The 12126-nt window shown below is 42.8% G+C and overlaps 5 protein-coding genes across 5 annotated transcripts; 2 read left to right on the forward strand and 3 right to left on the reverse strand.

The window, feature by feature from the left end:
• Positions 1-21: 21 nt before the first annotated feature.
• K450DRAFT_212603 (uncharacterized protein) lies at positions 22-1930 on the reverse strand. Its single transcript, XM_051584808.1, has 8 exons — positions 1540-1930; positions 1212-1463; positions 1093-1149; positions 941-1023; positions 694-878; positions 542-627; positions 305-474; positions 22-232 (listed from the first exon to the last, which is right to left on the reverse strand). Exons 1-8 carry the CDS (start codon positions 1734-1736, stop codon positions 150-152), a joined length of 1113 nt encoding a protein of 370 aa, XP_051442535.1. The 5' UTR covers positions 1737-1930; the 3' UTR covers positions 22-149.
• Positions 1931-3645: 1715 nt separating this feature from the next.
• Positions 3646-5441, reverse strand: K450DRAFT_201051 (uncharacterized protein; the record flags this gene model as incomplete). The annotated part of the gene is made up of 5 exons (XM_051584652.1): positions 3646-4434; positions 4524-4717; positions 4788-5032; positions 5112-5280; positions 5348-5441. The coding sequence occupies 5 exons, from the start codon at positions 5439-5441 to the stop codon at positions 3646-3648; spliced, it is 1491 nt and encodes a 496-aa protein (XP_051442536.1).
• A 714-nt stretch (positions 5442-6155) lies between these two features.
• K450DRAFT_251309 (uncharacterized protein) lies at positions 6156-8519 on the reverse strand. The gene is made up of 2 exons (XM_051590703.1): positions 7623-8519; positions 6156-7571 (listed from the first exon to the last, which is right to left on the reverse strand). The coding sequence occupies exons 1-2, from the start codon at positions 8359-8361 to the stop codon at positions 6424-6426; spliced, it is 1887 nt and encodes a 628-aa protein (XP_051442537.1). The 5' UTR covers positions 8362-8519; the 3' UTR covers positions 6156-6423.
• A 386-nt stretch (positions 8520-8905) lies between these two features.
• Positions 8906-10134, forward strand: K450DRAFT_251313 (uncharacterized protein). The gene is made up of 6 exons (XM_051590704.1): positions 8906-8954; positions 9017-9107; positions 9185-9318; positions 9377-9599; positions 9677-9839; positions 9903-10134. Exons 1-6 carry the CDS (start codon positions 8936-8938, stop codon positions 9945-9947), a joined length of 675 nt encoding a protein of 224 aa, XP_051442538.1. The 5' UTR covers positions 8906-8935; the 3' UTR covers positions 9948-10134.
• Positions 10135-11254: 1120 nt separating this feature from the next.
• K450DRAFT_156258 (uncharacterized protein) lies at positions 11255-12126 on the forward strand (the record flags this gene model as incomplete). Its single annotated transcript, XM_051583972.1, has 3 exons — positions 11255-11300; positions 11374-11712; positions 11786-12126. Coding segments are annotated over 3 exons (726 nt in total), but the record flags the coding sequence as incomplete, so codon positions are not given.

Consider the following 12126-nt stretch of genomic DNA (forward strand, 5'->3'; position numbering starts at 1 on the left):
AACGACCAATGATAGGCCTCAGTTCAACTTCCTTTTTTTATAAATTACGTTGGTTCACATTACAATTTTTGCATGCTACAACTTCTATGGTAGACACTTTAAGATTGAAACCGATGGATAATACACACATTGGACCGACGTCTTTTCGGCTAACTTTGACTAATGATGTAGTTCTCCACAGTAGTATTCGTTACTTCCATCCATTTTGGTAGACAGCTATTAAAGCTCATATCTGATATAGAGTAAAGTGTCAAGTAAGCAATCATTAGCACGAGACGGAGTAGGGTCCTCATCGATGTCTTACCGAATGATTTTCGAGGTTCGCAGTAACATTTTCCTTTACTCAACCAGTCTGGTCCGTCAGGGCAGTGTTGAAATGGCCCGTGGCGATAGCCCATGTCGTTAAAGAAGTGAACTTCCGAAGCTTTCAACAACATAGCTACAGCAATGGAATGCACAGGTGCATCACCCCATCTAATTCATGTAATTTAAGCTTCAACTTGTTTCAATGATGACGCATAAAAAATAGACCGAACCCCACCTTTCATAAAAGAAACCACCTGCTTGATCCAGATGTCTAAAGTAGCTTTGATATGCTTCAGATCTCAAAAAGGCTACAGAACCTATCTATTATGTTGGATATGTTAGTGATGCCCTTGAAACGTTAGTAAACGTTCATTCTGCGTAGCTTACCTCAAAATTACTCCAGAAGTGGCACAGATTATAAGAATCTCCATCATCATCCGTTACAAATTTCATTAAATTTTCAGGGTCATGCTGAGGAACCAAGTATTTCTGGTTCAAGCCCATCCATTCTTTCGTGGTATTCCATAACGTTGGTACAGTGGAGTAGAACTCCCTTAGCGAGATGGTGAAACCTGAAGTGGCACACTCAAATTAGTCAAATCGAACATGCTCGATTCTTTCTTTACTCTCCTACCATATTTCTTGTCATGCTGCTTCATATACAAGAATGGATCGTAGTCGATGTCGCACATGAAATTGACGTCAGGCTCAACCCGCCTGCAACATAGAAATACTCTTCAGTGGACTGATGAATCTAACTACCCTGTACACGTGCGTGTATCTTACCAGTAGTAATCTAGATCATCGAGCAAAGGGTGCATGTAAAAAAAGCCCGATTGAAATCTGGCACAAGAATGGTCAATCATTGCTTTACAACAAAACCTTACGTAAAGTGTCATTCTTACCGACACATATGTCGATAGCTTTCACTTCCTCCGTAAATAATTCCTTCGTCAGCCATTTCTTTCCTTTTCAACTTCGCCAAATCTTGATCGATCCAAGGCGGATAACCCCAATGCTCTTTTTCTACCAACCCATAACTGACGTTGGCCTTCGTCATGGATGTAGTAAGGTTGATGAACTCCTCGGTAAACGGCTCTTCGTTGAGGAAAATCCACGGGTAGTTGTACTTGTAATTGAAAGTAGCCTCCATGTCCCTGATGCACGAAATGTTTGGATTGCCAATTAACCCATGTTTAGATAGTGTCCCGATCAACGATAAATGCAACATACCTCATTGACGATCGCAGGTCATCCAGCTCTCGATTTCGAACAAGGACAACAAATGCCGCTTTGACTCTTTCAGTAGTCGTTCTTGGAAGTTGTACTCCTGTATCTCGGTTAATGTATATATCTTTGGCCACATCTGCCGGATGCATATTATTTTTGAGATATTGCCGTGTCATAGCCAGGTTTCGAAGGGCATTCATGCCCGACCTAAACGCACCAGTCCGCGTGGCAAAATTCTCTATCTTGGTGGCATGTTCATAACAACTCTCTCTCGACGTACATGGCAATTGTATTGTATTGCTGCTAAATATTTCGTATATGACAAATTGTATGAAACAGGTAACGATGATCGTCAAGAAAATAGACCGTATGTTATAACGGACTTGTGCATACATTGGATATCGCTACTAAGTCTTGCCAGAAATCTCGTAGTGTAATTGAATGGGAAGATTCAACTATGTGATACGTGAAATAGAGAGAAGAAGGGAAGACAAATGCTGTGTTGAAAGGAACTAAAAATGGCGGGACGAGCAATGTCTCAATATCAGTGACAGAAAGATTTTATTGTATCTGACCTGAATTAGCTGATGAACAAAGGGGGTGTCTCTCGTTGGCTTTATTAGAGGGTAGCTTGGGTTGTTTGTCTTGTTCCTAGATAAAGAACGTTTGGTAAATATCGTTCAGCGCATATCTTCTCATGAACGACAGAACGCAACATCTTACTAGCTCAATCATGGAGTCCTCACATGCTCGGTCTATTTGGTCAAAATTCTCTTCCAATAATCAATATCTCCTGAACCCCTTATTTAGCAACAGGAGCCATAACATATCTGAAGAGATTTGGTATTCATATATGGTGCTGCCGTGTTCTTTATGGGAATATTAAAATGATGAGACGTAACTGACCACTATTTGCAACCTTCATATTATGATGCTATGGCAAACCCAAATTTTTCCGTAAGGCTGTGAGCTTTCAATGCTTGAGACCAAAGTACAATATTTTCTTTCACAAAACTGAATCAGATATTCCTTGAAAAGTATAGGCGAGCGAATGTATAAGAGTGTCAAATATAATCAATAAAGATTTGTCCAATTTCCCACACCTTAATATCGATTTCTTATCCGATTGGCATTCCACTCCTGTTATTCGCCAGAACGTCGGTCGTACCTTGACCTACCCGCCGCCCGATTACCCCCACATTTAAACTTTTCAAGAGAACACAATTGCGATCGTCATAACTCGTACCGTTTTGCAGAACGACTCTTCTCATGGCGACTGTGATTACACCGTAGGTTTCGTTGATTATGTAAGATACCACGCTGACAAACATTGTCCACTGTTCTCAATAATTGCCTTTAGGCTACAGAGGGGAAGGGAATATGATAAATTTTTCTTTTGGTCTCAATAACCGTAAGTTTTTTTATGTAACGTAAATGTGAAAAGGCAAGGGATGGCTAGGCAGGCAACGTATCAAATACAGATCGAGTAACCGACGGCAGCAGCCGCGGAATTCAGATGAGATTTTGAGCTGACAAGCAAACTGATTTGTTCCGACCAGTGTGGTACGATCAAACAAGGTCTGCGGGCTATACCCAGAATGGGCATGCTTGTTACACGTCGAAAGCGGGCTCATCCTCGGTCATCAAAGTGTTACTATGGGGATTTTAGGGCTCAAAATGGTTATTAGTATGAGTGCTGGGCTCTAGTGGAAGGTTCTACAGCATGCATGAGCTGTAGAGAACCTGAGCAACAAATAATGCCACAGTCAAACTTGATTGCAAATAAATCTTGGGCGGAATTTCGGGATTGACTCTAAATGGCCAGACTAATATCAAGACCTAGAAAATGAGAAACTGGGAGGAACCAATTAACTTCCATAACCCAATACCATAAGCGCGTTACGTTGCCCTATATGGTGTGTTCCCATCGATCATCCCATCCGATACCAAGACGGTATTGCACTAACTATTTTTCAATTTTTATGTAATTTTAAGGGCTAGAGGTAACTACGTAAGGGTCTTAAGGATACAGCATAATATCTACAATGCTAATGGTATGGGGAAGCAGAGCTCAGATTAGCTTCAGAGACATAAAGGGGTAAATTAGGCTTAGAACTTTGTTTTCTCGCCGCTCTCGTCAACCTTGATACTGGCAGGCTTTTCGTTCTCATAAGAAGTGCTTTCGATATCGTGGGCAGTGGCACCAAAGATAACATCAATGTCTTCCAAAGCCAATCCCTTGGTTTCAGGACACATGAAGTATACAAAGGTGACCAAACAAACGTTGCAACCAACCCAGACATAGAAAGCCTTGAAGCCCATACTAGCGAACATAGGAGGGAAAGCTTGAGCCAAAATGGCGCCAGCGACATTTTGGGTGTTTGAGCAAACAGCAACGGCAACAGCTCTGACGTTCATTGGGAACATTTCGGAGGTGTAAATCCAAACGGTGGCACCCCAAGTTGGCTTATAGGATGCAGTGAACAGGAACATGACAAGTACGACACCAGCACCGACAGCGGTCGAGGGATGACCATCGGGTTGAGGTACAGTAAGCATAACGGTAGCGGCAATGATAAGCATAACAGCTTGTCCGATACCACCGATGATGAAGAGAGCACGACGACCCAATCGATCAGAGAGGAAAGTGGCGGGGAGGGTGAATAGGATACCAAAGGTGTAGTTGAGTGCGTTGATCAAGGTGATGGTAGATTGATCGGTGAAAATCTTGGTATAGACTCTGGAAGAATATTGGGTCATCATAGCTTGACCAGTAACTTGTTGACCAAAGTTGATGACAAGACCGACAAGGAGACGACGTCTCATGGAGGGAGTAACGAACAAATCTCTGAATGACTGAGTGGTGTTTTCCTGTTCCCATCTGATAGCGTCCTTAATCTGGTAATTTTAAAAGAAAAAAAAAATAGGTTACCGTTAGAAGGGACGAATCTACGGCATGTCTGCACAGCCACGAAATATACACTTACACCATGCAATTCAGATTCGACTTCTTGGGGTTCACGTATGCGGAGAAGGGCTGTTCTGGCATCTTCATCTCGACCTTTCTGAATCAACCATCTGGGAGATTCAGGGCAGAAGAAGATAAGGCAGCAGCAAATGACGGGAGCGGCGCACTGAAGCAAGACAGGAACACCCCATTGCCACTGACCAAGGTTAGGATCTATACATCATTATGTTAATAATGGCCCAAGAATACCAAGAAAAAAAAGTAGTTTTTCTGAAAAACTTACAATAAGATGTGCCAAGGGCAATGTAGGTGCAGACCAAGGCACCGACAGAATAAGCGATTTGCCAGAAAGAAAGCATGCGACCACGAATATCCTGAGGAGTAATTTCACTCATGTAGGTGGGACCAGCAGCCATAGAGATACCAGCTCCCATACCAATGACAACTCTACCACCAATGAATCCTCCAATATTAGGAGCAACAAGTTCAATAATGGCAGCAATGACGATGATGAAACAACCGATAAAACTGATTTAGAAGAGTTTCCCATTAGTTGAGTTTCAAAATCAGTTAAACTTTGAAACATAGCGGCTGAATCGAGACTTACATCGACATGCGACGACCGAATCTATCACTGATAAAGGGCGAAGCAAAAAATCCAAAGACAATGGTGGAAACCATAGTAGATGAGTTGACAGCACCAATGAGGTTGTTGTTGGGAGGGTTGTTAAACTTTTCGTTCCATGTTGTCCAGTTCATGATGTTATTGAAGACAGCTGAAATTGGCAAGCAGGTTAGATCTGGGTAAATGAGATTCGCCCGATGTTATAGCCAGAAACTTACAAGCATCATATCCGTTGATGAACATGCAAAGCGTTGCCACCATGGCATACGAGTAGCAGGCAAGTCTCTGCTTAGAGATATGAAAGGAGAACATATTTGATGAAGTCCGCTTTGCGAATCTGATATGTTCAGAGCTGAAGTCAAGGTCTGCTTTTATATTGGTTTGGTGGGGGACAATCGAAGTCCGGTGGGTACAGTGTCACAGGCTTTTCTGGTTTGATGTGAGTTCCCCATGGGGAGCCATTCCGCCTATTCTCCGCCTGTAATGTTGGAGCTTGGATTGAAAAATAAAACAAAACTCAACATGAGAAAGCTAGTTTGGGTCCTTCAATTCAATCTATCTATCTCGCAAGTTCGCTATCTCCATTACATCTTGTATCATTCTTTCTATTTAAGATCAGAAACTACACACCCTGCATGCTTGAAGATGGGATGCACACAGAATAAATCCGACCAAGGAGCATTCTGGGAAAATTTACTATGTCGCTGGCGGAATAAACGGATTAATTTTTTTGTCCTAATAACCGAAATTCTTCCTAACGCTGGCGCGCCACGAACATTTGACCTGTTCTCCACATCCCATTAAGGTCGTTGGTGTGTGCATGCGTGACCTTACTAACACTAAAAAGAACGACTCGGAGCAAATCGACATTTGGTGCGGGGTAAACCAACATCCACGAGCTGTCACCATGATAAGGATGTACTGCATTTGCAAATAGATCGCGGTGTAATATCCAGTGTTACCCCCGGTTCGATCATGCAGAATATAGTCAAGTAGGTATAATGTCAAGTTGAATGGAAATAGAACAACCATGCAAATGCGGTTTATTTAATGACTTAAAATGGGAATGGGAGCTGGAGAAAAATAATGTCTTGTCAATGATGTGTTGAATAAATAATAAGGAGATGAAAAATAGCCCGATATTGGGATAAAAGGGAAAATGAGGGTAGGGCAATTATAGTTTACCAAGCTTTGCGAGAAATGATGCGGTTTTTTCTGTTGTATGTTAAGGAAAGAGTCGCAACCGCCATTGAAAATATAAGATTGTTCCGTATGACTGGGACGGTTTTTGAGCTTAATCTCTGTCGTTAAGAATATCAGTGATTTGACGCAAAAGGTCCTTTACTTCTTGATCCTTCTGGTAATCCATATTTTTCTTGGCACCCATGTTATTGCCCATGTTGCTGACATGGATGTCAGCTTTTGAGGATGTCACACGGCGTTCGTCATTACCCAAAAGCCCCAAGTCTCTGCGGCGCAAAACATTCTTGACAGCATCGCTGGCATGGACGTTGCCGACGTTCTTTGCGTTTTGTGCAATCATGTTATCCTTGGCAGCCACAGCGTTGTTGCCTGCAGAAAGATCTTGGGCATCAACAAGGCGACGCTTACGAAGAATATCCTTGACGGCATCGGCAGTATTGACATTTGCGACGTTCTTTGCGTTTTGTGCAATCATGTTATCCTTGGCAGCCACAGCATTGTTGCCTGCAGAAAGATCTTGGGCATCAACAAGGCGGCGCTTACGAAGAACACCCTTGACGGCATCGGCGGCATTGACATTTGCGACGTTCTTTGCGTTTTGAGCAACCATGTTATCTTTGGCGGCAACAACGTTGTTTGCGGCAGTAAGACCCTTGGCATCAACAAGTGCGTCGCGGCGCTTGCGAAGAATGTCCTTAACTGCATCCATGACATTGACGTTTCCAGTATCCTTCATGTTATTGGCGACCATGTTGTCATTTGCGGCCATCAAATCTTCAGCAATCTTGGCATTATTGGCATCAACTAGAGGGTCATTTCGCTTCAAAATATCCTTAACGATACCTTGACCTTTAACATTACCGACATTGCTGGCATCATTGGCAATGCCATTGTTCTTGGCAATACCAGCATTGTTGAGGATAGATAAACCATGAGCGTCGATAAGAGGGCTGTCAGAGTCAGTTCCTGCATTCATGGGACCATCCATTGTAGCATCGTTGTTGATAACGGTGTTATCGTCAGCGACTGGTGGGCTGACCATAGGGGCACCACCATCTTCGGTAACCTCTGGCATGACCATAGGGGTCTCGTCGATTATAGGGGTCTCGTCAACAGTAGCAGCAACATCATCAGTCATCTCTGGCATGACCATAGGAGTTTCGTCAACAGTAGCAGCAGCGCCATCTTCAGTCATCTCTGGCATGACCATAGGAGTTTCGTCAGCGATAGCAGCACCATCTTCAGTCACCTCTGGCATGACCATAGGGGTCTCATCAACAGTAACAGCACCATCTTCAGTCACCTCTGGCATGACCATAGGAGTTTCATCAGCGATAGCAGCACCATCCTCAGACACCTCTGGCATGACCATAGGAGTTCCATCAACGGTAGAAGCGTCGTTGCTGTTGAGAATATTTTTAGCAGCATCATTAGCGTTGACATTGAGCACATTTTCGGGGTCATTGGCGACGTTGTTGTTTGTGAGAATATCAGCAGTGTTTAAAATGGAAAGATCATGAGCATCGACGAGAGCATCTCTGCGCTTGCGGAGAATATCTTTGATGGCATCGCTGAGGTCAACATTGCCGGTATCCTTGGGGTCGTTAGCGACATTGTTGTCTTTAGCAGCTGTGAGATCATTCAAAACTTTGAGGTCTGAGACATCTACAAGAGCATCTCTTCTCTTAGCAATATCAGTCAGAATTCTGGAAAGATCAACATTGAGGACGTCATTGGCATTTTCAAGCACTTCATTGTTGTTGACAGCCTGAGCATCGTTCAAGACATTGGCGTCGGCAGAGTCGACGAGCGGATCAGAGCGCTTGAGGATATCTTTGACACTGTCGGCAGCGTTGACGTTACCAGTGTTCATGGCGTTATCCAAGACATTGTTGTTGTTAGCAGCACTCAAATTTTCACCAATCTTAGCATTGGTAACATCGACAAGCGGTGATTCACGCTTGAAGTGAGCAGGAAGAGCTAGGGTCGATGACACCAGGAACAGACAGATAGCAGCAGAGATCTTCATTGTTTAAGTTATGTTCCTTTGTTGTTGCTGCTTGAGAGGCAAGTGGTGAATGAATTTTGATAGTCTCCAACGGCGACCTTTTATATTATCGAAAACTTGATTTTTCATATGGTCAACGAGTATGTTTGGGAAATGTCCATCTACTTGCAATAGCAAACATTCTCAAACCGCACCATACCATCCGACATAAAGATATGGCAGGCATTTTCTCGCATATATGGTGGAGTTCTCTCGAGTAGCATATTTCTTGCTGCCATAAAATGGTTAATTAAAGAGGTAAACGGCTATATGAAGATACCAAACATGCTGACGTTACGGTCGATCATTGATACACAACATACTTTAAAAGTCTATAATTGGTAATAGAGAGAATTTTGTCGAACGATAGTGAATGGCTTATTTTGACCACGCCAGGATTTTCTATTGACATTCAAGGAGTTCAAGTATTTCGGGCTCTGGCATGTTTCCCACAATAAAATTAACATATATCACGTGGATGGTACCATGCGGGCCATAGAATCGGTCGGCGCATTTTTACGCTGCTGGCACAGTTGAATACTGATTCGATATCAAAATGGCATGGGCATGTTCAGGTTATTGTCCTTTACAATCTCATAGTACCCAATCTATGCTATTAACTCAGGCATTTCGACAGCGGGATCTAACTCTGGCTTAATTGACAACCTCCGTCGGGCTGGTATATTTCACAGCGAGCGCATAGCACAAGCTATGAAGGCGATAGACAGGTGAGAATCAAGTCAAGAAAATCTTGTGGTACTTTTTGTTACTTTTCAAAGTGATATTTATAGCGATGGAATATTAGAAAGGATTACACTAGTCGGTACCCGTACGAAGATTCTCCGCAGACCATTGGTTATGGTGCCACCATATCTGCGCCTCATATGCATGGCTATGCGTTGCAATATCTGGAGCCATATTTACAGCCCAATATGAAAGGTATTATATGATCTTGTTAGCTTCCAGATCAAATGTTTATGCTCATTTATGTAAACAGCGTTGGATATTGGCTCTGGCTCCGGTTATCTCACGGCCTGCATGGCGGAGATGGTCGGCCCTGAAGGCAAAGTGATCGGAGTAGAACATATCAAAGAATTAGTCGACATGGCTGAACGAAATGTTGCAAAGCAAAGGCAGGATTTACTGAAATCCAGTAGGGTCAGATTTGTGGCTGGAGATGGTCGATTAGGCTATCCTAACGACGGCCCGTACGATTGCATGTAGGTTTTATGAAGTCTTTCAGGCACTTTCTTCCCAACTAGATCCCACTAGTACACCAACTGATTTTTTTTTCAAGTCATGTAGGAGCTGCTGCTAGTAAAATGCCACAAGAGTTGATCGATCAATTAAAGGCTCCAGGACGACTATTCATACCTGTCGGAGTGGCGTCACAGACCATCATTCAAATTGATAAGCAAGCGGATGGAACGGTTGTGAAAAAGGAGTTAATGGGTGTCATGGTAGGATGACGATCGTATTATCCGCCTCATAATCAGTTCGTTAGCTAACATGCATCTCTTCAGTATGTTCCCTTGACGGATCCAGAGAAGCAGAGGAGCGGGCATTAAAGTACCGGTCAGCGTAACGAATGCAACCACTTTCTGTATAAAAAAATATGCGTAAGAATTTACGATTGCTCATACGGTAGCTATCAGGCTACACAGCAACGATCAATAGCAATTATCCTAGTGGTTTTAAAACTGTTTAACAAGTACAGCATGTTGAATAAATAGCCATGACTACCATGTATTAATGTATCTATGACGCCTACGGAAAAATTGGGAGCATAATGCTGTCCTACTGTGCATATTTCACTAAGCCATATGAGATAGATGAGATTCTCATCAATGCTTTATCCAACAATGGTGACCAGATGTGCGGCAACGAAAGGATGGTTTGAGTATATATTTGGAAGGATTTCCCATACCGCATTGTGCTTATTTGCGTACGTAAATGAAAGAGCGTAGCGTGCTATGAGTTGCTCCCCTACGGCGCTGGATAAAGAAGGAGAAACATTGAGGAATACTTTGGGATCCATATAATAAATTTATCCTTCATATTCTCGTATGAAATGTGGGAAAAACAGTATTATACGTGTTTCCATTATTATATTATGCCATCTTTACTACGAGTCCGCCATGTTGGCCGCTTTTACATGTCCCTTTCTATTAATTAGACAGGGAGCTAAATATTAACTACTGAGCACTAAATCAATGTATTGGGGTACACAAAGCTATGCGTTTCCCGGCACAATATGCAAGTCAAACAGAAGTTTCCATATTGACCGGAATGCGCTATGTGTAGTTACTAGCAAATGTCTTTGATAATAGTCCCATCTAACCTTACTTTGGATTGGACCCTTTCGACGCTAGATACCAGGTTAAGTGCCCTAAATGTATTCACTGTACCACAGATAATAATTAGAAGTGCAGCAAATCACCTTGAAATAGCCATAAAAAATATAATGACTATCGCATAACAAGTTAACCTATTTGAGCTCTTACATTGCCAATCATCACTTACATCTCTCTGTATTAAACTTTCCAAAATGAAAGAAATTTACTTTTTGCGATCGTTTCGCTTGAGCACAGCATAGATTTGATTCTATGAATTCGTGTCCACTAAACAGGGTTTATAAATGAGCTACTTTGACAAAGAAATCCGGCATCTTTATTTTTAACAAAAGTACCATCTTTGATCATTCGTAATAATGTTCTTCAAGGCCGCTTCAGTCTTCGCTGTTCTCTCCTTTACAACTCTGGCTCTTGCTGCCCCATCGGCTCCTTCTCCATTATCTGGTATCCATGGCAAGAAAGGTATCACGGGCATTCGCCAAGGTGGGAACTCAACCAAGTTCTCTGATAAGGCCACCGTTCCCATTAATTACAATGGTGGACCTATTATGACTGGTACCATTACTGGTAAGTGCGGCGGCGCGATTAGATTATATTCTTAGTGAATTAAATGGTTTTCGCCTCATCTTCTCTACTGTAGTATATCCTATTTTTTATGGAACCTGGAGCTCCACACAAAAAGACATCGTCAATACTTTTGTCGGCGGTATCAGCTCCACTGGCTGGTGGAATATTGAAAAGACCTACACCGACGGCAGTGGAAACTCTGTCACCGGTCCAGTAATTACCGGAACGTCTTACGATGATAACTACTCTCAGGGTACGTCGCTGGATGACAATGCTATTGAGACGATCGTTTCCAATGCCATATCAAAAGGTCTTCCAACCGACGCTAATGGTATCTATGCTGTCTTAACCGCCGGGGATGTGTCCGAAACATCCGGTTTCTGCAGTCAGTACTGTGGCTGGCACACTTATGGTAAGATTTTCATTTCAAATAATTCATTTCAAATAATGCATTAAAGGTGTTGTTTGCTGATTCCTTCATTTAGCTACCATTAATGGAGCCACTATCAAATATCTTTTTGCCGGTCGAGCTGATGCCTGTATCAGCAGCTGTGTTTCTTCCACAAACCAGCAAGCGTCTCCCAATGGAGACATTCCTGTAGATGGCATGATTTCTGTCCTGGCTCATGAAATTGTCGAAGCAGGTTCAGACCCTGAGTTGAATGCCTGGACCGATGCTTCTGGCCAAGAGAATGCTGACAAATGTGCTTGGACTTTTGGTACCACCCAAGCCGCCAGCGGTGGTGGTCAATATAACGTTGTAGCTGGTGGAAAGGAATACTTGATCCAACAAAATTGGTCTGCCGCTGACCAACAATGCGAACAA

This window comes from Umbelopsis ramanniana, assembly GCF_025399195.1.
Source record: "Umbelopsis ramanniana AG unplaced genomic scaffold K450scaffold_48, whole genome shotgun sequence".
NCBI lineage: Eukaryota > Fungi > Mucoromycota > Umbelopsidomycetes > Umbelopsidales > Umbelopsidaceae > Umbelopsis > Umbelopsis ramanniana.